Genomic DNA, 23273 nt, shown 5'->3' on the forward strand with positions numbered 1-23273 from the left:
AACATGGCTATGAGAGCAGTGAGAGTGAAGCAGAACAGTGAAGGTGCAGGTCCAGAAAATCCAAACCGTGAGCAGAAAGACACTTTAAACTCACCACGAGCGACCGCTTTCACATGACAGAATGCCATTTGAGACATTATCAATATTAGAATATTGATTATAGCTTCTTTGCTATAGTTCAGACTGCACAATATTCAACACTTGCATGTTTAATCCCATGAATGGAGTCATAGTAGACATATTAATCAAATTCTGTGTGTGTGTGTGTGCAACACAACTTGAAGGAGACACGAAGTTAATTTACAAAATACATTTATTTTTGCAAAAAACCATGGAGCTGTTTCCTATTTAAATGTCCCTCTTTCATAAAGCGAACATTGAATTTCATTCAACGATAAAATGTCTTGAGATATTGTGTTGTGCCTCTGAGTGACAAGAACGAACCATAATGGACTGCATGACGTGGGTTATGGATGAGGACATGAAGCGCACTGTGTGCTGTCGTGTTCAGAGAGTATGGCACACGGAGAATATTCAAAAGGTGCTCTAGAGACTAAAACAGTGAAAAGAAACGTGTACTGTCGGTGTAGAATGAAACGGGTCAGTACTTAAACCCTCTGTGTATTTTAGATTCCACACACTGATGCTGCTGTTAAACAATAAATATTGATGCTCCCCGGATTAACTGAACAGAAGGGAAGCCAAATGGCACCTGCTACATAGCATAAACTGGCTCCAGTGTGTACCTGATCATCACTGGCAGACGGAGGAGTGGGACAATGTGTTCTGAGAAAAACTACGGGAGCCCAGAGAGGACAGTGTTCTCACAATTGAAGGTAAACAATGCAAAGCAATCTGACTTCAAAACAACTTGAACATAATTATTGTGATGAGCGATAGAACATTATCCTTTGCATACATACATCACCTGGTCTCAGTACAAATTTGCAACATTTATGATTTTGGGTTCACCAGCAAAACTATTTCTTAGTTATTTCTAACTTTTCAGGACCACAGTAAAAAATATGTTCTGATTCCAGCAATTAATAATCCACTAAGTGGAAAGTTTAATAAGATTAAAGGGGCAATCAACTAATTTTACACCTAAAGATTATCTTACTCGTCATGAGCCTGTGGAAACCGGTGCATAATATCTACTGTGGAGACGGAGCTCTGGAGGAGAAGTCTGGGAATATAACCATGTCAATGATGTCATCAGGGTCATCACTGATTGGCTTTGAAATGTAGAACAGAAAGCCTGTGTCATGAAACTTTCCACCTCCGCTGCTTCGATTTGAATCATTGTTATTCTAAAGCCCCCCCCCCCCCCAGCTTTATGGAAGTGCAGTACAATGACTTCCTCAGAAGACTAAAGAACCAACCACTGTTTTATCTGACAGAGGAGGACGAATGAAATCAAATTAAAATGTGATCAGAAAAAGGTGTGAGACAGCTTGTTACTGGGAAGCTGTATGTTTATTGGAACCTGGAAAACTTGATCTGAATCCCAAACTGTGCGGGGCGTTTAACCATAATGACATAACTAGTCAGTTTAATGAACCCAGACAGCACATTCATCAGCAACGTCAACGATTGCTTAGTTGTCTTCATTTTCTTTCTGTGTTTCATGTCATAATAAATTAAATATCTGTTGGTACAGTATATCGGGGTGTTTGCTATTCACTTTTTTGGAGGTAATATCTGCCTGCTAACCCAAAACTAACTGAGGGATTATTCGTAGGTGAAGGTAATGGTTGCAGTTGTAAAATAAACTTGAAATAAAGGGAAGAAAGAATAATTGATTTTTGGAACAAACAAAACCTCAAATTCAAAATCAAAACCAAGTTGATGTCTGCAAACGATTCATCCTGTGAAAAAAATCTTTGGAATCTAAACTTCTCCATTGTTTTTTTGACATCCCATCACATGTTGATCCTTCAGTGTAAATTCTGCAGCAAACAGAAGTCAAGCTGCTACAGTAAAAACAAAAGTGCTACAAGCTGCAGACAGACAGTAGTGACAGTAGTAGTGTTACAGTATCATGTGACTTATTCAGGATCTATCGCTCACGTTCTGAGAGTTTTGATTATTTTTGTAGTCGTAAATTAGAAACGGCGTCCCTGCAATTTTGGTGCTGATTTATTACGTTTTTAACATGGTCTAGTGAAAATCTCTAAAGAGTTTGACAAGATAATATCTTATTCTAAAGAGGACGTAGTGTTTTGTCTTTGGGAGGTTTAATACACCTGCTCCCTTCGTCTTGTCATGAGAAATAAAGAGTTTCTGGAAGAACGTCTGAATGTTAGAGGTTCCTGAAGGCACCGTCGGGGTTGCTAAAGGACAACTCCAGAGTGATCGGGAAAAGAAAAGTCTATCCTTTGACTTTTAATTGGAGCTGCTGTCTAACCTGTCTGCACCAGGATTGTGCTCAGTATTATTAAACTCCTCCGGAGCTGAGAACATCGAGGTCCTCTGGCTTTCCCATCTATTTGGAAAATGGAGCACAAATTAAAGCTGAAATTTACATTTACAGCTTTAAATCGCCGCTTTTGTCTTTACTGAGAGGGATATTTAAATATTGAGAGCAAACAAAAATTAAGTATAAGGTGGAAAACTGCAGAAAAGTATCCATAACACTGGAATTGTCTTTTTGTAGTATTCGACGATGAACTTACGACCTGAAAACCACCGATGGCCCTTAAAAATCACCATTCAGAGCAGAAGGTCATTAGAAATGTTGGCAGCAGTCGGTTTAGTCCACTCAGCGCAGGTTCAAATGAGGTGTAACGTACAGTACACGTGTGAATAGAATGAGGCACATTGTGTGAAGTCTGCATAGTTGTTTCAGTGTGAACGGAGCCGGTTTCAGGCTCCTCCACGTAAAGCTCCTTCAGTTTAGAGCATCACTCGAGCTTTTAGGGAGCCAATTGTCTTGTCTTTCCCGTCCTTCGCTGCCACTCGAAATCGCAACCTGTCCGTGACATCACATTGACGTCACAGTGGTGGACTTGACAAAGTGGGCGGGGCCTGGAATCACAGAGGGCGGAAGAAGCGAAGGGCACTGGGCGGGGCTCGATGAGGAGAACGGACAGCCTCTCGACCAACCGCGGGCCTCCGCCAGCTCCTGTGGCAGGCTCTCGGCCAGACGCGCTAGCTGCTCCTCCGCCTGCCGTATGAAGTCGTCGACGCGCCGCTGGCGGATCAACAGGGAGGGTTTGGTGCTAACGAAGCGCCGGTAGTCCAGGAGCTGCGGCTCGGCGAGGTAGCCGGACAGGATGGTGTGGACCACGCGCTGTCGCCGGTCCAGGTTCTCCTTCAGCTCCCGGGCGTCTTCGGTTTGTCCGAGGAGCAGAGAACGTTTGTGAAGGAGGGACTCCTGAGCGGGAGGAGAAGACAAAATGCGTGTCAGCTTCAAAACAATCTTGTTTATCACTTCACTGATTTAAGCTGTGCATGTCAACATCTAAATGGAGCACAAACGGAAAATTCAAACATCGCAGTGTGGATCTAAATTTCTGAATGGAAGTCACCTTGGTCCACTTACTGGATGGATTTGCACTAAACAGGCGTTTACTGTGGACATTTTGACATGCACAGTTGGAAAAGTAGTGAACATAGTCGATGTGACATCATTGGTTTTGTTTGGTTTTTTTGGCCATCGCCATCTTGGATATTTGCAATCAGTGAATGGAAGTGACCATATTTGGACTGTAGAGGAGTGACATAGAGACTCATATACCGTCAATCACAAGGTAGCCCCGCCCTAAAGCATACCCTGTTTTTGACTTTAAATGGACCATCATTTACTAATTGTGTGACAATCATAGACTGTATATAAGAAGAGGACGTAGTCGTCAGGACGTCACCCATTGATTTGTGATCTGCTGTTTTTGAAGCCTCGAGTTCGGCATTTTGACCGTCGCCATCTTCTTTTTTTGCAACCAGTGAATGGAAATGACCATATTTGGACTGCGGAGGAATGACATATATGTCTCTGGTAGCTGTAGCGACTTGTCAATCAGAAGTTAGACACGGCCTAAAGCATACTCTTTATGGTCTGTTTGACTCTAAATGGACCATCATTTACTAAATGAACATCATGCTGTATTGAAGAAGACTTGAAACTAGAGATTGAGACCATAAACTCATGTTTACAATGTTTACTGAGGTAATAAATCAAGAGAGAAGTAGAGTCATTTTCTCATAGACTTCTATACAATAAGACTTCTATTTGCAACCAGAGGAGTCGCCCCCTGCTGGTCAGTAGAGAGAATTCAAGTTTGAGGCACTTCCGCATTGGCTTCATTTTTCAGAATGTGAGGTTGCCACCTGGCACAGGTAAATGAATGATGGTTAAATTCCAATTAGCTGCTTCAGTTTCAGGGTCCTGATGCTGTGCATGTTGGCTCAATATGTGCTGGGAAAAATGCACAGACATGTTCCTCAGAGGATGAACCCCAATGACGAAATTCCTGAGCTGAATGCCGACAGCAGGATAACATGTCAACAAACTTAATCTTAACATATTACACTAAGATGACTAATGTTAGTATGTAACCACATACACATGGAAAGATGCTAAAAGGAACATGTTGATTGTTAGCATGTTGACATAGAAAGAATGAATTGATCATGTCAGTTTGAGAGTGACACATAAATAAAGAGTTAACATTACAGAGACAGTAAGACTCATCTCATCTTGTCATTGATTTAACATTGTTCTATCTGTGTCGTCCTCCATGTTACAGGAGTATCTAGCTAAACCTCTAAAATGCTCTCGGAGCTCCAAATCATAACATGGGAGTCATATACGTGACTAAACCAAGACCTCTATATTTAGTGAACCCTTATTGGGACTTTGTGGTGAGTATTTATAATACCTAGAATATTTTATATTTTACAGACATGGCAGATTTGCATGGGGTCACAGGGGACCTTAAACCCAGCTACAGCTGGATGGGCAGGTAAACAGGCCCATGGGTAACAGGGAAACCTGTCTCACCCTCTCGCCTGCTGTGTCCTCCTGCATCAGCTCCCCTCTCTCCAGAGCCAGCAGGGATCTGTCGATCCTCGACAGCCGGCTGCAGAGCGACAGCAGCAGGTTCACGATCCTCTCCAGGTCTCCTGCAAACACAAGCAGGTCAACGTCTCAGTTTCTGTCTATGCTGCAGCAACATCATCCAAAGCCCCATGGGAGCCATGGCCTCTGAGTACGAATGAACGTCGTACCGATGAACACGCTGTACTTGTCCCTCTCGCTGGTCTTCAGGCGTTCCTGCACCAGTGTTTCGATGCTGGCCCCCAGCGCCTGGTGACATCGCTGCTCCTCGCACAGCGCCTCCTTCTCCTGCCGCAGAGCCGCCACGCTGCGCCTCAGAGCCTCACACAGCTCCACCTGGCAAACAGGGTGAGAAGGGGGATTTTTTAAGGTTTACGTTACAACTAAGTTATTATTATTATGAATAATATAATAATAATGATAGAAAGACTTTAATAAGGAATCCCTTTTTTACCTTCCTGGTGCTGAGGTCTTTCTCTTCCTCATGCAGATCCGTCGCTGTGCTCTGACCAGGATCACAGACGCCATCTTGGATCCTTGGAAGGGAACAACATGATTTAAAACCCTACAGATTTCTGATGGCATTTCCTCACGATCTGTCATTCTTGTGTTTCAGAAGAAGGGTGAGATAACTGGCACAATGAAAACAGAAAAAAGTAAATTACAGTGAGAAACACAAACAAATTCACAGAAAAGGAGCAACAGAATCCAAGCAAAAGGGAGAAAAAGAAATGCTCAAAATGTAATGAAATGACTACGATAGAAATAAGGTATGTTGCTATTTTTTCCTGTCATTTTATGTGTGACACATTGACAGTGTTTTACGCGATTTACTGTTAAATATTGTTTAGAGTTTGACTACTTTCATACAATGAGTTCACAGGTTCAGTACATCCTGTTATACCAACTCTGGTAGCTAGATGTCAGCATTGTTTAGCTGTTTAGCCTGCAGGAAGCCATATCTCCACCTGTCACACTGATATGTATCGGGTCAGTGTGGAATTGAGAGAAAGAACAAACAGTCATACGCTATTGTAAGACATCTGTCCTCTGTACAGAGACGTCAGCCTTTTTTAATCACGTAGACGTTTAAAGCCTTTAACCAGTGGGCCTTACATTACATTACAGTCAGTCATTTTAGCAGACGCTTTTTTTTATCACCACTAAGACCAGTGCTGTTTTTTTATGAATCCACAGTTCTACTCTGATTCATTCGTCACTGTGGTTGGACAATCTCTCCCCACTCTTCTGTTGAGAAACATCGATCAGGTTTGTCTGGTCTCTCCTGTCCTGGCCGACAACGCCAACACAGTCTAACCTCAACACTCAGTCAACAGGAAATCATATTTTGACATGATCACTCTAGACTGGTTCCAGACTGCCAGCACTTCAAACACATCAGGTGGTCTGTTCATTGACGACTGTTCCCTTGGTTGGTTAAGAATGGGGACATCGCCTTCCTTCAGCCAACGTTAAACTTAACGTATCACCTCATGTGATTTGTGGCTAAATATATTTTGCTTTGTCATCTCCATGTCTGATTATATTTTCTGAACCAAAAGCATAATGTGATTGATTTTAGTTTCTGGAAATACACTGAGCGTGACACTCGTCTTCAGACAACAGTAACAAAAGAAAAAATTTGTTCCAACTGCATCCAACTCGCACACGGAGGCAACAATACAAAAAGCCGTACTGCAGAATGTGTTTAACCAAGGTCAAGGGTCAAAGCAAAAACAACCGACTGGACGGCACCATATATAACAGAGAAATGATGCCACTAAATTGATGATCGCACGCCTTTGTGACATTCCTTCTCTGAACATCATGTTCACCAACACACCAAAACACATTCAAGATGTTGCTGACTTCAAAGGCCACAATGTGCAGGGACAGCAGAGGTTTGTGATGTTTCTTCTCTGTGTCAGCAGCAGATAGGAGAAGGAGACTGTCAGCAAACACAACAAGAATGACAAATGTTGGTTTACAGGAAGTCTTTTTCCCCAACCATTTATCTTATCCTTCGGTCACTTTCTGCAATTTTGGTCTTGGGGATAAACACACTCAACATGAAGGTCTTTATCCTTGTGTTACATAAAACACTTCAGGAAATCCAGTGTGATCCTCCTACAGCGTTCAGTCTGTGATGTGCATTCTCTTGTTGTAATTCATCATCTGTAAATCCACTATCCTGCATTCCCCTGTTGTTTTTACTAATTAGGGGAAGGGAATGACTGCAGTAGTAATCTTCAGAGATTTTGAGTGAAGTTGGGAAATTCGTCTTTACGTCCACATCACAAACAAACCAGCACTGTTAAACCAGGAGCGCAAAGAGTATTTCATTGAAAATAACTCCTTATTTGACGTCAAATAAATTAGAATATATATATACAAAAGAGGAGTGTTTTGTTTATTCTAAATCTCAGTATCTTAGCATATTTAAAATATTACTGAAAATGTTTAAGAATATTCAGAGATGAAACATGACAGAATTACCTGTAATCAAATCGGCTACTGCCCCTACGTTGCCATGGTGGTTGTCCAACCAATCTGCTGTTTGGAAAGATCTCCTCCATAAGCTCGACAGTGGATTTACTCCCCCAGGTTTCCAGTAGGGGCACCAGAGAACTGTCCTGCAACAGCTGGATACAATGAAAAAGGAAGAATCAAAGTATGTTTGACAACAAAGTAGGAGTCAGATCTGGTTACAACAAAGGTATAGTTGAAATTGGGTTAAACGACAAAGGTAGAGTCAGAACCAGGTACAACGACAAAGGTAGTGTTAAGACTAGCTACAATGACAAAGTCAGAGTCAATACTAGGTACAGTAACAAAGCTGGGAGTCAGGACTATGTACAACGACAAAGGTACTGTTAAGACTATGTACAACGACAAAGGTAGAGTCAAGACTAGGTTCAGTGACAAATGTAGAATCAGAACTAGGTACAAGAAAATTAAAGTTAGAACAAAGTGTGATGAAAGAGTCAGAATTAGAACAAAAAAGTCAGAACTTGGAACAACAACTAAGACATAGTGTAAACTCTGTACAAAGACAAAAATAGTCTCAGAAGAAAGTACCAAGGCAAAGGAAGCGTAATAACTAAGTACACTGATCAAGGTAGAGTCAGAACTAGGCACAACGACAAATGTATAATTAGAACTAGGTACAGCAACCTTTTTTCAAATCAACGACTGACACAAGGTACCCACCAGCTGCCGAGCCAGTGCCTCCACTCGTAACTCTTCAGATGTCTTTTCCCTCTTGGGTAGGGGCTGGTACTCAAGGCCTAGGGTGTCATCGGTTGTGGTAGATGTGGTGATGGAGGCTATGGTGGAGAGCTGTGACTTCATGGAAGGAAGGAGGACGGGCACAGGCGAAGGATAGACATAGGAGGAAGGAGACATTGGAGGGGAGTGGAGGGATGACGTCCTGTTGGGAATGGTGGAGGTGTTTGACACCTCCATGCTAGGACTGAATACAGCAAAGAGAACAGAGAAATGGAAAAAGAGAAAGAGCCAGTAGAAAAATCAGAAAAGGTCCAAAATGTTAATATTCCAATTTTAAAAATGAAAAAGGTGTAAAACAAACCTTCCCACAGCAGCTTCCTGCTCCATTTCAAGGGGAGGAGGAGAAGGAGGAGGAGGGAAGTCCTCCAATATGTTTGTCTCTTTGATTGGCGGAGGAGTTGACGGAGGATTATGGAGGAAGACCTCGTCATAGTCCTCCTGCGATATTCCTATGGAGGATTCTAGCGGGTGCTGCTGGTCAATGAAACTCGACTCGGAGATCCGAAGAGACGCCAGGTGCTGGGGAATGGACGGATGGGAGGATGGGAGAGGAGACGACGCGATGCACCTGCTGTCCTTCCTGTTTGGTGGGGATGCACGCTGAAAATGTGCTGGCGTCGCTGGCAAAACCTGTTTGCCGTTTTCCGCAGAATACCCTCCTATCATCTCTAAACTGAAGGCTCTCCCTTGATACGTGTCCTTTGCGGTGTCTTCTAATATGCTGCCGTCACTCAAACTGTGTCTTGTCTGTCTATCCGCCACCAGAGTTTCATTGTGGCCAGTAATGTTAGTGTTATCACCATCACCTGTGCCGGGTTGCGGGGTGCCTGGGAAGGTGATGGCATCCAGGTTGGCCTGGCTCAGCCTCTCGGTAGCATGCCACCCAGCGCTGCCTCTGTCCTGGGTCCCAGGTGGGGAGAGGGGGCAGGGCAGGCCAACGGAGGCCGCCAAGGTGGAAGTGCTGTGGGTCCGCGGGCGCTCGCTGTTCCTCTGTCGCTCCCTACGAGTGACAGGTGTGTGGGAGGGGCCTGGGTCTAGGATCAGAACACAAGGAAGGGTCAGAGAGGAGTTAAAGAACCAAAGTAGGATTCCATGGGTCCCAGAAAATGTAAACTAGGCCAAGTGACCTGAGACCAATCCCAGATAATGACAGTGTGATGCCACACTAAACATCAAACTGTATTTCCTTTGTGTATGGCCTAATGCGATTATTAAACAATTGTGTTGTAAATCTACTCCGTTTTTCACTTTGGAACTGTTAAATAATACCAAACATTGACGATAGATCAAATGAAAAAGCCAGATAAGGAAAACAATCTTGGCTGAAGTGAACTAGTCTGCACATGCTTTCCTTTCAACGAAGAGGAGACTACAATTTTTAAATTTTGCTCACCTTGTGAAGGTCCTGCAGGCTGGACAGTGTTCCGACTGTTTTGGGAGTATTGAGGACAGAAGAGGCCACCTGATAGCTCGACTTCTGCAGGTCTGAGAGACAGACAGATGAAGAAAGGATTAAAGAAAGGAAGGAACACGTCAGACAGACATAAATTATGGCTGTGTCAGAGAGAAGTACATTTAATTGAATTAGTACTACTTAAATTACGACAAGTTTAGACAAAAACAGCAACATCTAACAATATTATGAAATCCAAAACAATAATGCCACAGAAAAAGATATTTGAGGAAAACTAATAATGCCAATAGTATTGCTTTTAATCTTTGTGGATTATGGAGGAGGAGGCAATTCTGGGAAAAGATGATCCTTTAGATTTTGACACAAGCAAGACTTTACACTGCCTGCATAGAAGGGGGAAAAAATTAAAAACTGATGGATGATTTGGACAATTAACAACAAAAATATAAAGTACATGTAATTTGTAGTTAAAACACTGTTTAATGGGCCTTCCTATATGTTCTGTTTTAGATTGTACATATACTTGTTTTACAGTCTCAGATCATTCAGAGATCAAATGATTGTTACAGGTCAGTGCTCAGGAACCAGTAGTGGTGCATTCATGTTCCTGGTTATAATTTCAGACACCAGAGAGATCTGTGTAAACATGCACACAGAATTCCTGAAGCGACATCTGACCTTCACATTTTGAGAGCAAACAGTTTTGAGAGTTTTAAGTGAATAAATCCAGTGCCAGTGACTTCTCTCTGCTTCCTGAAATTCCTCAGTTCCTCCCTTCTTTGACTCCTCAACCTCACTCCTGCCTTTCTCTCCTCCTCCCACTGAACTCTTTCACTCCTCTGAATGCCTTCTCTCCTTCTTTCTTTAATAACATCTGAACCCCTGACTCCTTTGCCTCCTTTCTTACCTTCCTCCCTCCTCTCCTCTTCCTATCTTCTTCTCCTTTCATACCAAAAGATCCCTCCTTCCTCCTTCTGTTGCAAAGCTGCCTGGAATTCAATTTCAGACTTTCTCTCTCTTCACCCAATCCTTACGTTCCCTCTGTGATCCCATATTTTCGTTCCCTCTCCCATGTATTTCTCCTTCTTTAACTTCCTGCCTCATTTCCTTTCCTCTTCTCCTCCCTTCCTCTCCCTACACTCCCTCTTCTCACCTCCTCCCCTTCCATTTTTTTACCCCTTCAGTCCGTCTTCTTCCCTACTCCACCTCCCGTCATCTATCCTTCCCTAAATTCCATCCTTCCCCTTCTCTTTTACCTCCTCCTGTTCATCCCCTTCTTTCCATCTCATTCCTTGTTCTCTTTCCTTACTTACTTACTCTCTCTCTCTCTGAGGTGCCAGCAGCAGGGCACATGGACTCATAAGGCCACATTTGGTTTAAAAATGGCAAAGAGCCTAAAGCGCACACACACACTGGCTGACTATTAGCAGCCTATTATGGAAGAAAGCTATAAAAGATATCGGCATGTGAATTCCCATGATCCCTCAGTTCTTCAGCGGGAAACAAACATTTTGCTCTAATTATTTGCATTTCATTTTATAAAACGAAACGACACAAACGAATCATCAGACTGACATCTGTGAGAAACGATGATGCCCCTCTACTGAAGAGGCGTTTAGTCTTGGTGTCTTTTGTTCTAACATCTACCTACATTTTCCACTTGTCATATATATGCAAATTTAAGTTTTCTGACCTGAACTGAGAAACATGATAAATGAGACGACTGATGGGACAGATGAATGACTGTGAGAACCCACGGGGAAAAAAACCTGCTCTGGGATTTGAACCGACAGCCGTTTTCGACACACGATCACGTGAGTCTGAACGGAGATGTGACGTACCTGTCCTCGGCCAGAGAGCGGCGACCAGGGTCAGAGACAAAGGCCCCAAACATCCCGACGTCACCTGGAGGGAAGTCCTGCAACACACGCACAGACAAAGTTTAGTCTTTTAGGAAGAGAGCTCCACTGCTGCTGTTTATCCTCATGCTGTATCAGTTTGAGCTAATCTTATTTCATCGTGACCAGGCGGAAACCTCCGGTTCGGGAACATGAAGCCAATGTGGAAGTGCCTTAAACTTGCATTCTCTCTAATTGCCAGCAGGGGGCGAGTCCTCCCGTTGCAAAAAGAAGTCTGGTTGTATAGAAGTCTATGAGAAAATGACTCTACTTCTCTCTTGATTTATTACCTCAGTAAACATTGTAAACATGAGTTTATGGTCTCAATCTCTAGTTTCAAGTCTTCTTCAATACAGCATGATGTTCATTTAGTAAATGATGGTCCATTTAGAGTCAAATAGACCATAAAGAAGAGTATGCTTTAGGCCGTGTCTAACTTCTGATTGACAAGTCGCTACAGCTACCAGAGACATATATGTCATTCCTCCGCAGTCCAAATATGGTCATTTCCATTCACTGGTTGCAAAAAAACAAGATGGCGACGGTCAAAATGCCGAACTCGAGGCTTCAAAAACAGCAGATCACAAATCAATGGGTGACGTCCTGACGACTACGTCCTCTTCTTATATACAGTCTATGATTGTCACACAATCCTACAAGTTCAGTCTGACCTACATCTGTCCCGGTGTACTGAGATGTACAGTGTGCTTTTTAAAGCATTTTACACAACTATTTGTCTCAATGAGATGAAGATGAATTTGACTTTTTATCACGTCAATTTGAATACTTCAACAACTTTAACGGCATTGATATTGAGATAACAATGTGATAGTTATCATGAAAGTAATTTAGTGCACCTGAGACACACAAATCAACAATATCATCTGTCCTTATTTACTCCCCTGTAAGCTATAATAATATGGGTATCATGGTAATGCTTTATTAATGGGAGGGATCATTTCTAAATAATGACAACAAATATGCTTTGGAGTTACGGGCTGGAACTACTAGTTGGCCGGGCGCGGTAACTTCCTGGAGTCTATGCTAGAAAGTCAGCTCAATTGGCTTCAACCAAAACGCATGTAGAGTGGTATCAAGAATGTCAAAGTTGTATAAAGTTGTGAGCAGTTGACTTCCAGGGGAATTTCCTTTGCGGAATTGCTTGAATCTTACCAACAGGTAAAGCTAAGAGACATCCATGTAAACATGGGATATTCTTTGGAGAATTTTGTCATTATTTGAAAGTAACAGTAGAGATACAGACAGGAAATGCAGTGAGAAGTAGGGGGATAACATGGACTGAAGGTCCCTGGCTGGAGTCGAACAGGGGATGTTGCAGTCATATGGGATGAGTCTTAAGCATCAGGGAACCAGATGCCCCAATATTCATTTATTGTTGGAAACTTTACTATCTATAATTTGTAGAATTGCACAGTAACCAGTTTACATTGTTATTAACATTATCTCCGTGGGGAGATCATGTGTTCAACCGATTGTGTGTTTGTGTGTATGTGTGCATGTATCTGTCTGTCCGCAGCTAATCTCGCATACTACTAGAACAATCAGCCTGACATGTTTTGTGCTCATTGATGACTGTATGCTCATGGACCTCTCGTGGTTGCAGTAGATCTAGACCGCGGCATCATCACAAGTCTGTCCAGAGACCTTATCACAAGTCTGCTGCTTCACCACTGAAGTGAGTTAGAGCTGTTTCAGCTCTCCACCACAAACTTGAACATGTCTGTGTAATGAAATATAGTTCAACATTTCCTATTAAAAAGGAACTCAACTTCACACTGCCCCTCTCCATCACAGAATACACACAGTATTACATCAACCAAGTGTGCTAAAATACAGCAAAAGAGCTTTTTTTAATTTAACGCAGTTCAAATTCTCTTCCAGCTGCTCAACTTAAAAATATCAGTGCTGTGAAAGCAGGACTGTAGGACCCTGTGGTGAAATCTACTGTTTAAAGTAAAATGACAGACTGTCTGTTTGTCTGACTGAAGTGTAATGATGTTTATGTGACACCGCCTGCTCTGATCACTGACGGAGATAAAAGGCAAATTCATCCTTTACCGCACTCCTTTAAGGACTGTGTAGATGTATGTATGTGTGTGTTATCTTTGCTATCGTGCGCATCGGACGGCGCCCAGCAGCCGTCCCCGGCTCCCTGGCTCCTCACAGGAAACTTTGAGGACTCTGGGTATTTCCTGTGTGACTCAGGGCCAAATGTCCCTCAACGGCAAAATGCCATCAAACTAAATGGTAATCAGAGAGAACCGTGAATGTCTGTTTAAAATGTTATGTCTAATATAATTTCTTACATTGGCGTTATGAGAAGTAAAGAGGATTTTTTTTTGTCTTTGATTGTCTATCTTTTAAAATAATATACATATATACACATATATACAATATATATATCCTGCAGGTTAAAGTCACCATCTTGGGTTATTACATGTTTTTATCCAGGTTCTAGGTTACTGTCTGCACAAACTACCAGGTACCACCTAAAACAGGAACTATCACCAACCACTCACATTAACCAACTCATTTCAAATTCTGATCATTTAATTTCTTGATTATATAATCTATTTTGTTCCTCCTCACTTGCAACAACAACAATAACACTAAATAAAGCAAACTGTGTCATAAAATCCAAAGTAAATTCAGTCATTTTGGGCTACAACAATATCAATTAAAATGTGAGCTCCTTGCAGGAGTGCAGTGTTACCTGTCTCAGTCTCTCTACTGTGGGGGAGGAGCGGGAGCGGTGGTGTTGAGGAGTCATTTGTCTCTCCTTGGATCTCTCCAGGAGATCCTCAGTGGAAGCCGACATCCGAGCTGACCCGGCCCTCTGCAGAGCCCCGTTGAGCTGCATGGACAGTCCCAGGTTGAGTTGAGGCCCCGAGGCCAGCTGTAGGGGGTCCAGGCCCAGGTCTCTGCTGGAGGACTGACTCTCTCTGCTGAGCCCTGCTTCACGGTTGATATCCTGGAGGATCTGGGCCTTGGGCTCAGGAGATGGAGCACTGGAAGTAGAAACAAGGAAAGAGTTATTGAATTGTAATAATGTAATAATTCAACTTCATATTCAAATATAAATGTAAGGTATTAAAATTCATCTTGAGGGGAGCGTGAATTTCTGTGCCAAATTTCATGACAATCCATCGAATAGTCACTAAATGTTGAGTTTTGTCACTGGATAACTGCAAACTTTACTGCTGGTGACCAAAGTCACCATTAGGTTTCATCCTCTGGGGACAATGAATGCTTGTACAAATTTGAATGGCAAACCGTATATTTATATATATATATATATATTGGTCTGGACAAAAGTGCTGGAGCGACCGACTGACAGACCAAAATTGCCATCCCTAAAGCCACACAAAAATCTGTGTTAGATGCAGCTGTAGTCTGGTTTTGGTTACCCAGGAGGCTGGTGAGCCGGAGCCCTTGGAATGGTCACCGTGCCCGGGTAGAAGAGGTTGGACTGGAGGCTCCGCTGGTCAGCTCCAGGAGGGATGGTGGAGCAGAGACGCCTCTCGCCGAAGGAGAAGATTCGATCTGCACCGGAGTCCTGGAGGGAGAGCAGGCTGGAGCTGGAGGATAGGCTGAGTGTGTCTGAGTGACAGGAGGAGACTGGAGAGAAGAGAAGGAAAGAGAGAAGGAAGGAGAGGAGGGGAAAGAGAAAGAGAGAGACGAAGGGGATAAACAGAAAAAGGAAGAGAGAAGAAAAAAGGAAGGACGTGATTAATCTATTTATTTCACTTTGTTTATCACTTAAATATTCTATTTACCTATATACCCATTTATCCAACATCCACCCATCAAATGGTCACCCCTCATCCCTTTTCTTCCCTTCTTCCACCCACCTGTATAGTTGCTGTCTTCTGGCTGTAGATATGCACTACGGGGCCTCAGTCCACTCCTCTGCCCTCCCTTGTCTCTTTTCACGCTTCTCTTCCTCTCCATGTATTCAGCCAGAGCATCGTGCTGAAGCTGACGCAAGTCGGGCCTTGACGTAGAGCTTTGCAGAGCCCCGCCCCCGAAACGACTTGCCACAAGCTCAAACATCTTCCGCCGGTCTGCCACGCTGGTCTCTGATAGACAGGGAGATCAGGGTCAAAGCCCTTGGTCAGCCACACACAGACTCTAGATGTTTGTGATGTGCCATAACAGATACCCAACGGTCACAATATTGTCATTCCACAACGTGGAAGAGGAAAAAGCTTCCAGTCAAATATATTAAAAAAGCATTGGTTCTCCTTAAGGCTGGGATGTCTTTGCAACAGTTCCAATACCGTTGCCAGAAGTAAACCCCAGATTCAAAGTATGGGGAGATTAAAGAAAATATTTCTTAGAATGTGATGCTAGCTTTGCTACTTAACATTTTTTAATACTTCAGCCTTATTCTCCCAAAACTTAGCTGTAGTGAGCATAAAGCTACCGCTACAGCTAGCATGCTGCTGATATCAACTCTGGAGCAAAGTCAGCCTTTCAAAGTAATTTCTGTAAACAAATTAAATGATTCACTGTCATCCAGTAATTACTTCTTAACCAGCAAAGTTTGCTCCGCTTGTATTTTGCTAAATTCATTCTATAAGGCATATTCTGCTCAACATTAGCAGCAAGCTAGCTGGAGTCCTTTTCAGGCTAAAAACCTGTCAAACTCGTTAAGATGTTTTTTTGGGACTAGCTGCCCCTTTTCACTTTCATTTAGATAAACTGAATTGAAATGGGGTAATGCCATTAAACTAAGATGTGAAACAAGACAACAGCTAGCTAAGTGGCTAACAGAACAACAGATGTATCTCTATGCCTGTCTACACATTTATCCCACATAATTAATGAGCTGGGTTTTAGGTTAGTTAGCCATTTTCCACAAAATAATTCAGTTATTATTACATGTCAAGACTAATTAGATTGTTTTATTTAGTTGTGTCTTCGAAATGTGCCATACGACCCAAGTACTTTTGATTCGTGCTTCATTGTGACATTTGCAATATTGACTTGCAAGGTGAGGTGTCTCGGGCTACAGGTGTATTTAGAACGGCATTGTCTAAAGTGTATTTACCTCCTCCACGCCTGAAGAGGGCAGCAGTCTCTGCATCTGTAACTCCGACCTCGTTCATGTTCTCTGGCTCTGAGTATGATCGCTTCTTCTGGTCGCCTGTCAGACGCTTGCGGCCACAGATCCGCATCAGAGCAGCAGGTCCAACTGGTGGGACAGTAGGGAGGGCTGGTGGGCTCGGGCCTCGAGTCTCCGGGCTGACCACGTGACGCTCCTTCGGGGTGTGTTGGGAAGTGACCGGTGGCGGCGACTGTGGCGTGATAACAATGCCCTGTGGTTTGGGCATGGTTTTTGGGCCTTTTTTCTCCAAGGACTGGTGCTTGGCCGTGACAGGTGGAGTATGGGGGCTGCTGGAGGAGGAGAAGGGAGAAGGAGCTGCAGGAGGCGAAGGGCTGATTGAGGAGCTGAGATCTCTCCTTCTGAAGGAGGTGGACCGCAGGACCTTGGACTGGGCGTCTTTCAAAGAGTCCCTGTAAGATCTGGTAAGAGACAAGTTTCCATTGTCAAGGTGGCTCAGAGAAACTCAAGACACTGAGGCCATGTCCACATTATTATGTTTCCATTTTAAAACGCATATCTTTTTCTACGTTTACACTGAGCATTCACACTAGGCCGGAGTTTTAGAGCACCGAAAACGGATACGTTTACAAATGCTCCCGAAGACGGATAAGTTTGAAAACTCCAGGTTTACCACTTAGTGTGGACAGCATAACCACATAAGCTTTAAAACGATGACGTAGACACCCGCGTTCGCTACTTGATTGGGTCTTAGCAGTCACGTCCTTTCCTGATTCGTCATGCCCCTATCACGTGACCCATTTCTGAAGAAAAAAAAAAACAGCTGTGAATAACGATCGACTACCAGTGGTTAATTCAACATTCTTATTAATGCTTATTTTGTTCTGCACAACTATTGTGAAGTCTACACAGAAATTGTAAACAAACAAAAGCATAAATGCTCTCCAGTATGACAGGGACTTCAGCCACCAGCAGAGTTACGAGTGTGACAGACAACAACGAAACCGAGGAAACGAGTGAGAGACGTGTGTCCACCAAATTTATTGACCCATAATCTAGTAAACTTTGATTTGAAAGTGTTCAATTTTAAGCTAATTTGATGTGTGTGTGAGAGAAAGATCTGCAGCGCTGTAACTAAGTTTAAAAAATAAAACTTCTGAAACTTTCCACGAAATTTGTCTTAATAGAAGAAGATTATAGAGGAAGATCTTAAGTATCAAGCACTACCTTCCATTATTAAAGACTACGATAATACTCTGTCGTATTTTCTGTAACGAAGCAACCAATCTACTTCCTGTTTACACCGGCACCCGCATGCCCAGTGTACGTGAATAGTCATGTGAGATTCGTTTTCAGGCTTGCTAGTATAGACGGAAATCATTTTGGAAACAATGCTGAAACGCCTGTGTGGACGGAGATCGTTTTTGTTTTAAAACCCCGGTTTTAAACGGAAACGTATTAGCGTGGATGTAGCCTAACCTGTTGAAAGACTCTGATCTGTTGGAGGACGCTGATCTGTCGAAGGACTCTGACCTGTTGAACGACTCTGACTTGTTGGAGGAATCTGACCTGTTAGAAGACTCTGACCTGCTAAATAACTTCTACCTGCTGAAGAACTGTGACCTCGTACTTTGACCTGTGGAAGGAATGTGACCTGGAGGACTCTGACTTGTTTGAAGACTATGACCTGTGAAAGGGCCCTGAGCTAGGGGAGTCTGGGCTGTTTAAACACTCCGACCTGTGGAAGTACTCTGGCCTGCTGAAGAACTCTGACCTGCTTAAGAACTGTGACTTGTTGGACCTGGAGGACTCTGACCGGTTTGAAGACTCTGACCTGTGGAGGGACTCTAACCTGTTGGAGGACTCTGACCTGTTGGAGGACTCTGACATGCTGAAGTACTCTGACCTGGAGTAATGGGACCTGTTTGGAGACCTATGCAAGGATTCCGACCTGTTGGTGGACTGTGAACTGCAGAACTCGGACCTATTTGATGACTCGGACCGGTTAAAAGAATCTGACCTGTTGATGACTCTGACCTGTGGAAGGGCCCAGACCTGTTGCAGGACACTGACCTGTTTGAGGATGCTGACTTGCAGAAGGACTCTGATCTATGGGAAGACTGACCTGTTGAGGGACGTGTCCTGCATGGAGCCCAACATCTCTTGGATGTCCTGTATCTGGGGAAAGTCATTCCTGCTTTCACCCTCCCTGGATTCGTCCAGATTGAAGGTGCTACGGCTCCTCTGGAGAGCAGAACTGGGATCTGCTGGGGTCCTAAACACCACACAGAAATTTAACTGCCTTTTGACAAGGAGTTTAGTCCAGTTAACGTGACCCAATCTGACTATAGCTAATCTGAAAGGACTTCAGACACAAAATGTTGCAAAACACAAGATAAATATTTAATGCATGTTTTTGCTGCTGTAAAACAATTTGGAACACAAAAAAGGTGGATACAAATAAAATGTGGCCATATAGGCTGGAATTGTGATAAATACAGTTTGTATCATACCAACATTTCTGGAGAAATTAAAGTTTTATCAATTACCCACAACCCTTCTACCTGTATTTCATGTGTTCCCGGCTGCCTCCTCTGTAGCTCATGGTCCTGTGGGCTTTGGTCCTGCTATTGCTTCTCTCCAGCATGTTTCTGAGGTCATCTGCTCCACAGGGGGAGCTGTGGCCTTTCTCAGTCATCTGATTCAAAATCAGAAAAAATAAAGCAGTGAAGTGGGATCACAGCCAACAAGGTTCAAGACTTTCAAATTTAGGAGGCAAATTTGGGATGAGGCAAATCTTGTGTAGTGAGTCAAAAAATCCATACAAACTCATTTTCCTTTTGAGTGGTGCTTATTACGCACAATACAAATTGCTGACAGTTTATTATTTGCTTCTCAGTTGAATCATCAAAAAAACATGGTGACCCCAAACAAAGTTTGGTTTCAGTTACCCTCACTTTGTCTGGTGCCTTGATAGTGGTGTGACTGCGCTGCTTTCCGGTGCGCTCCCGACGCTCGAAACAACTGACCTTCTCCAGGACAGAGAGGGTGCGGACAGGTCCCTGGCTGCCATCGCCAAAGCTGCTGTTGCCATGGCTACTGGTAGAGATGACACTGTTGGGGCTCGCGCATCGCTGAACCTCAGCAAGGGCGATCTCCAGACGGGTCAGTGGGTGTTCTCTGTCTTTGTCCCGCTCTCTGTGGTCCCAGTGCTGGTACTGCAGAGCTGCTGAGTCACTGAGGTGACGGGGATGAGGCTGGGAGGCGGAGGAATACAGAGCCTGAGGCTGAGGGTGAACGGGTAACTGGGTAGGAGGTACTTGTCCCTGGGGGAGCCTGGAAGACGCCATTGGTTCTGAATGAATGCTGGTCTGGTCCATTGATCTGAATGGAGGGGGAGAAAATGGAGGACATTTAGTAAGTAAAGGAGGGAAAATCATCAATGCCATCAACAGACTTCTCCTGATACATACAATACATCCAACCATTGTATGAACTAACCAATCATTCACTGTCAGGAAGCTGCTATTACATATGGAAATTTGTTTTCTGCCCAAATAGAGTTTGTGTTGTTGTGGATGTGTCTGTTTGCTGGGCCCAGCAGCGTGATGCTAATGTCAAACCAACCTCCTCTACAGTTGTTTCAAATTAATTGGCTATCATCTAATAGCAAAAGGTTGACCAGTCTCAGCATTTTCTGGTGAAAGGCGTTGGGTTCGGCACTGTGTTTGTCTGGAGCAGCAGCAGATGAGGCTTCTGGAATTCTACGGGAGTGTCTCTTGTTTTCTGCAAAGCTAGTGTCATAAAACAACCGAGTCTGTGTTGTCTTGGACACGGGCCAGTAGCATTACGTAAAGGCAAAAAAAAAAAAATGTGCTCGATTGGCTGTCACAATTGTTGTTTTCTGCACAAAAAATGTAAATCTGGAAGCCTCTCTTGGATCACCTTGAACCACTCTGACCAGTTGGAGGGTTCTGTCCTGCTAAAGGACTTTAACCGGCGGATGACTGAGCTATGAAGGACTCTGACATGGCAAGGGACTGCAAGGTCAGCAGTTGCTTTACTATGCCATGAAGTGAAGTTAAGTTTATTTGTGTTGCCCAATATCACAAGAAATGTCTCGATGGTCATTTCAGCCTCACAACAGCACAAGTTCTCGGAAGAGGAACGCCACAGAGCAGACAGGGACTCTACTGCTGGAAGCCTCACAAAGCCTACTGAGCAGGACGCAAATTACAATTCATGAGATATTTTTGTGGAGTTGCTAAATGCATCCTAACGGAGGTTCACAAAGTGCAAGGACTATATCAAACCGCCGTGAATTCATAATCAGAAATGATTTCAACATGTCACACAACAGTCATCCCTGTGTACCTGCTCCTGTCTCCCCTGGATTGGACAGGTGTGCAGGGCTCCCTCCGCTCTTGTGAGGATGGAGGCCTGAATTCAGCAGTCGATTGGATGTGGGCAATATGGAAATCCTGGTTCTGTTCCTGTAACACTTGGCTGTGGGTTCTCTGGCTTGTCTGAACATGAGACCCTTGGAAGCTTTGACTGTGAGGTCCCTCGTGGTTTGGAGGCCTTTGGGCCCCTGTCTGGTCCTCCGATTCCTCTCCAGCAGTTTTCATGTGGTGTGTGTCGAGTTCAGAGTTACACTTTTCCTGTTGAGGCCTGATAAAAGCAAAAGACTGAGTTAGCGCTAAGGGCCAATGTCAACTATTTTTTACAGCTCCGTGACAAGTTAATGCTAGAACCAGAGACTTTGAACTTTGAACTTTGTATGATTATCAGCTGTCATGGTGTAGGACACAGACTGAGACGCCCCACAACATCTAGACACCTCAAAGTTGTTAATTTAGCCATATTTTGTCAAAAATATAACTTTTAAGAACATACTTTAACTAACTTCGGCTCCGATTATTTTTTAAAGCCACTGGTCGAGAGTGATGACACTGCAAATGCAGCTGTTGGTTGAAATATCAGCATAAAAGTCACCTGTCTGCCTCGTGTGCTTGAGGCCTGAGCTGTGTCGAGGCAGATGCTGAAGAAGAGGAATCGGGGTATAGTGAAGAAGGAATGTTGTTTTGGTATCCGTTTTCTGTAGCTGACATCCTTCCATCTCTCCGCCTCTCTGTCGCCCCTTCCTCTCTCCCTCCGTCGCCCTGCAGCAGCTGCTGCTGTCGGCCGCTCTCCTTGGCCAGGGCTGGGTAGACTCCCGAGGAGTCCGGCCCATGGCTGGCGCTGGGCATCTGTGCATAGTGGGGCTCAAGCTGGGGGACGGGGTACACGCCCGTGGGCAGAATGAGCCGGCCAGACTGAGGGATGGGGCCGGCAAGTCTGGAGGAGGGCCCAGTAGGGGAAGGGGGCTGGGGAAAGCCTCCACCCTGGCGGGGCTTTGTGGTGGGGCTGCTCTCTGGACTCTTCTCTATCACTGTGTGGAGCTGGCCCTCGGTGCCGTACGAGCCTTTAGCTGAAAGCACAGTCATGATGCAATGATGGCAGTGCTTGTAAGTAATGCAGAGGATGATGATAGCATATATAATATTATAGACATATTGCCTGTTGTATATTGAGGCATTGTTTTCTATAAATGTACTGGTGCTCTATCGGTAAACTTTGGGCTCTTTAGGAACCTACAGTTACAACTTTAATTGGTAGAGCAGAATAAAATGGTATATTTGGATCCTTAAAATGTAAATTTAATGTACCTGCACTTGAGGCCACAGGGCCACTGGAGTGATGCCAGGAACCTTTCTGCAGAGACCTGAGAAAAAAGAACATTAGATTAAATAACTTGTGATTAGTGTAAATTTCATTTTGCACAAATACATCATATTTTACAACAACAATTCAAACTTCATTGTTTTAATCCAAACAGTTTTGAATCTCATGGTATCGTACTATACCGTACGGTTTCATATCATATTGTGTTGTATTGTCGTGGATGATTTTGTAATATAGCACATTGTATTGTATCATTTAGAATTGAATCGTATTTATTTTCATCACAGCATTTAGTAGCACATTGTATCTATCATATCATGTCATAGCACAGTGCACTGTAGCATAGCATATCTTATTGTTGCGTAACGTATCGTATCGTAGAGTATATTGTATTGCATCAAGGCATATTGTGCCATATCGTATCATATCATCTTGTATTGTTACTGTATTGTAACATAACATAAAACATTCCTTCGTAGCGTAGTATATTGTGTTGTGTTATATTTTATCATAGCATACTATACCGCAGGGATTCCCAGCGCGAGCTGCCTCCAGGGGGTGCGCGAGAGGAAAAATGTAATGGTGGTCTAATGGTGTAATAATTGATATTAAATATAATTTTAAAAAAATTAAGTGGGATTTTTCACAAAAACATGAATTATAAAAATTCCCTTTGTAACATTTAAATTTAAAAACTTACAATTTAATAAATAAATGCACTTCTGCTCCTGCCGCCAGACTGTCTTTTACGTACACACACGTACACGTAGCCTAGCTTGTGCAGCTAACGTCAGCTAACAG

The 23273-nt window shown here is 43.5% G+C and overlaps 1 protein-coding gene across 1 annotated transcript in view; it reads right to left on the reverse strand.

Moving 5' to 3' along the window:
- Positions 1-306: 306 nt before the first annotated feature.
- shroom3 (shroom family member 3) overlaps positions 307-23273 on the reverse strand; it is a 68854-nt gene continuing 45887 nt past the window's right edge. Inside the window, exons 8-26 of the mRNA XM_076079940.1 lie at positions 22457-22512; positions 21744-22218; positions 21123-21419; positions 19706-20132; positions 19313-19446; positions 18874-19023; positions 16734-17209; positions 15532-15759; positions 15088-15298; positions 14394-14688; positions 11603-11679; positions 9741-9832; positions 8649-9381; positions 8270-8531; positions 7556-7701; positions 5514-5595; positions 5230-5395; positions 5003-5124; positions 307-3376 (exon numbers count right to left, since the gene is read on the reverse strand). Of these exons, the coding sequence (XP_075936055.1) occupies positions 2984-3376; positions 5003-5124; positions 5230-5395; positions 5514-5595; positions 7556-7701; positions 8270-8531; positions 8649-9381; positions 9741-9832; positions 11603-11679; positions 14394-14688; positions 15088-15298; positions 15532-15759; positions 16734-17209; positions 18874-19023; positions 19313-19446; positions 19706-20132; positions 21123-21419; positions 21744-22218; positions 22457-22512 (4822 nt within the window). The 3' untranslated portion in view covers positions 307-2983. The remainder of the gene's footprint in view (positions 3377-5002; positions 5125-5229; positions 5396-5513; positions 5596-7555; positions 7702-8269; positions 8532-8648; positions 9382-9740; positions 9833-11602; positions 11680-14393; positions 14689-15087; positions 15299-15531; positions 15760-16733; positions 17210-18873; positions 19024-19312; positions 19447-19705; positions 20133-21122; positions 21420-21743; positions 22219-22456; positions 22513-23273) is intronic.

This window comes from Anarhichas minor, unplaced genomic scaffold, assembly GCF_050575085.1.
Source record: "Anarhichas minor isolate MPS153535 unplaced genomic scaffold, ASM5057508v1 ptg000073l, whole genome shotgun sequence".
Classification (NCBI taxonomy): Eukaryota; Metazoa; Chordata; class Actinopteri; order Perciformes; family Anarhichadidae; genus Anarhichas; species Anarhichas minor.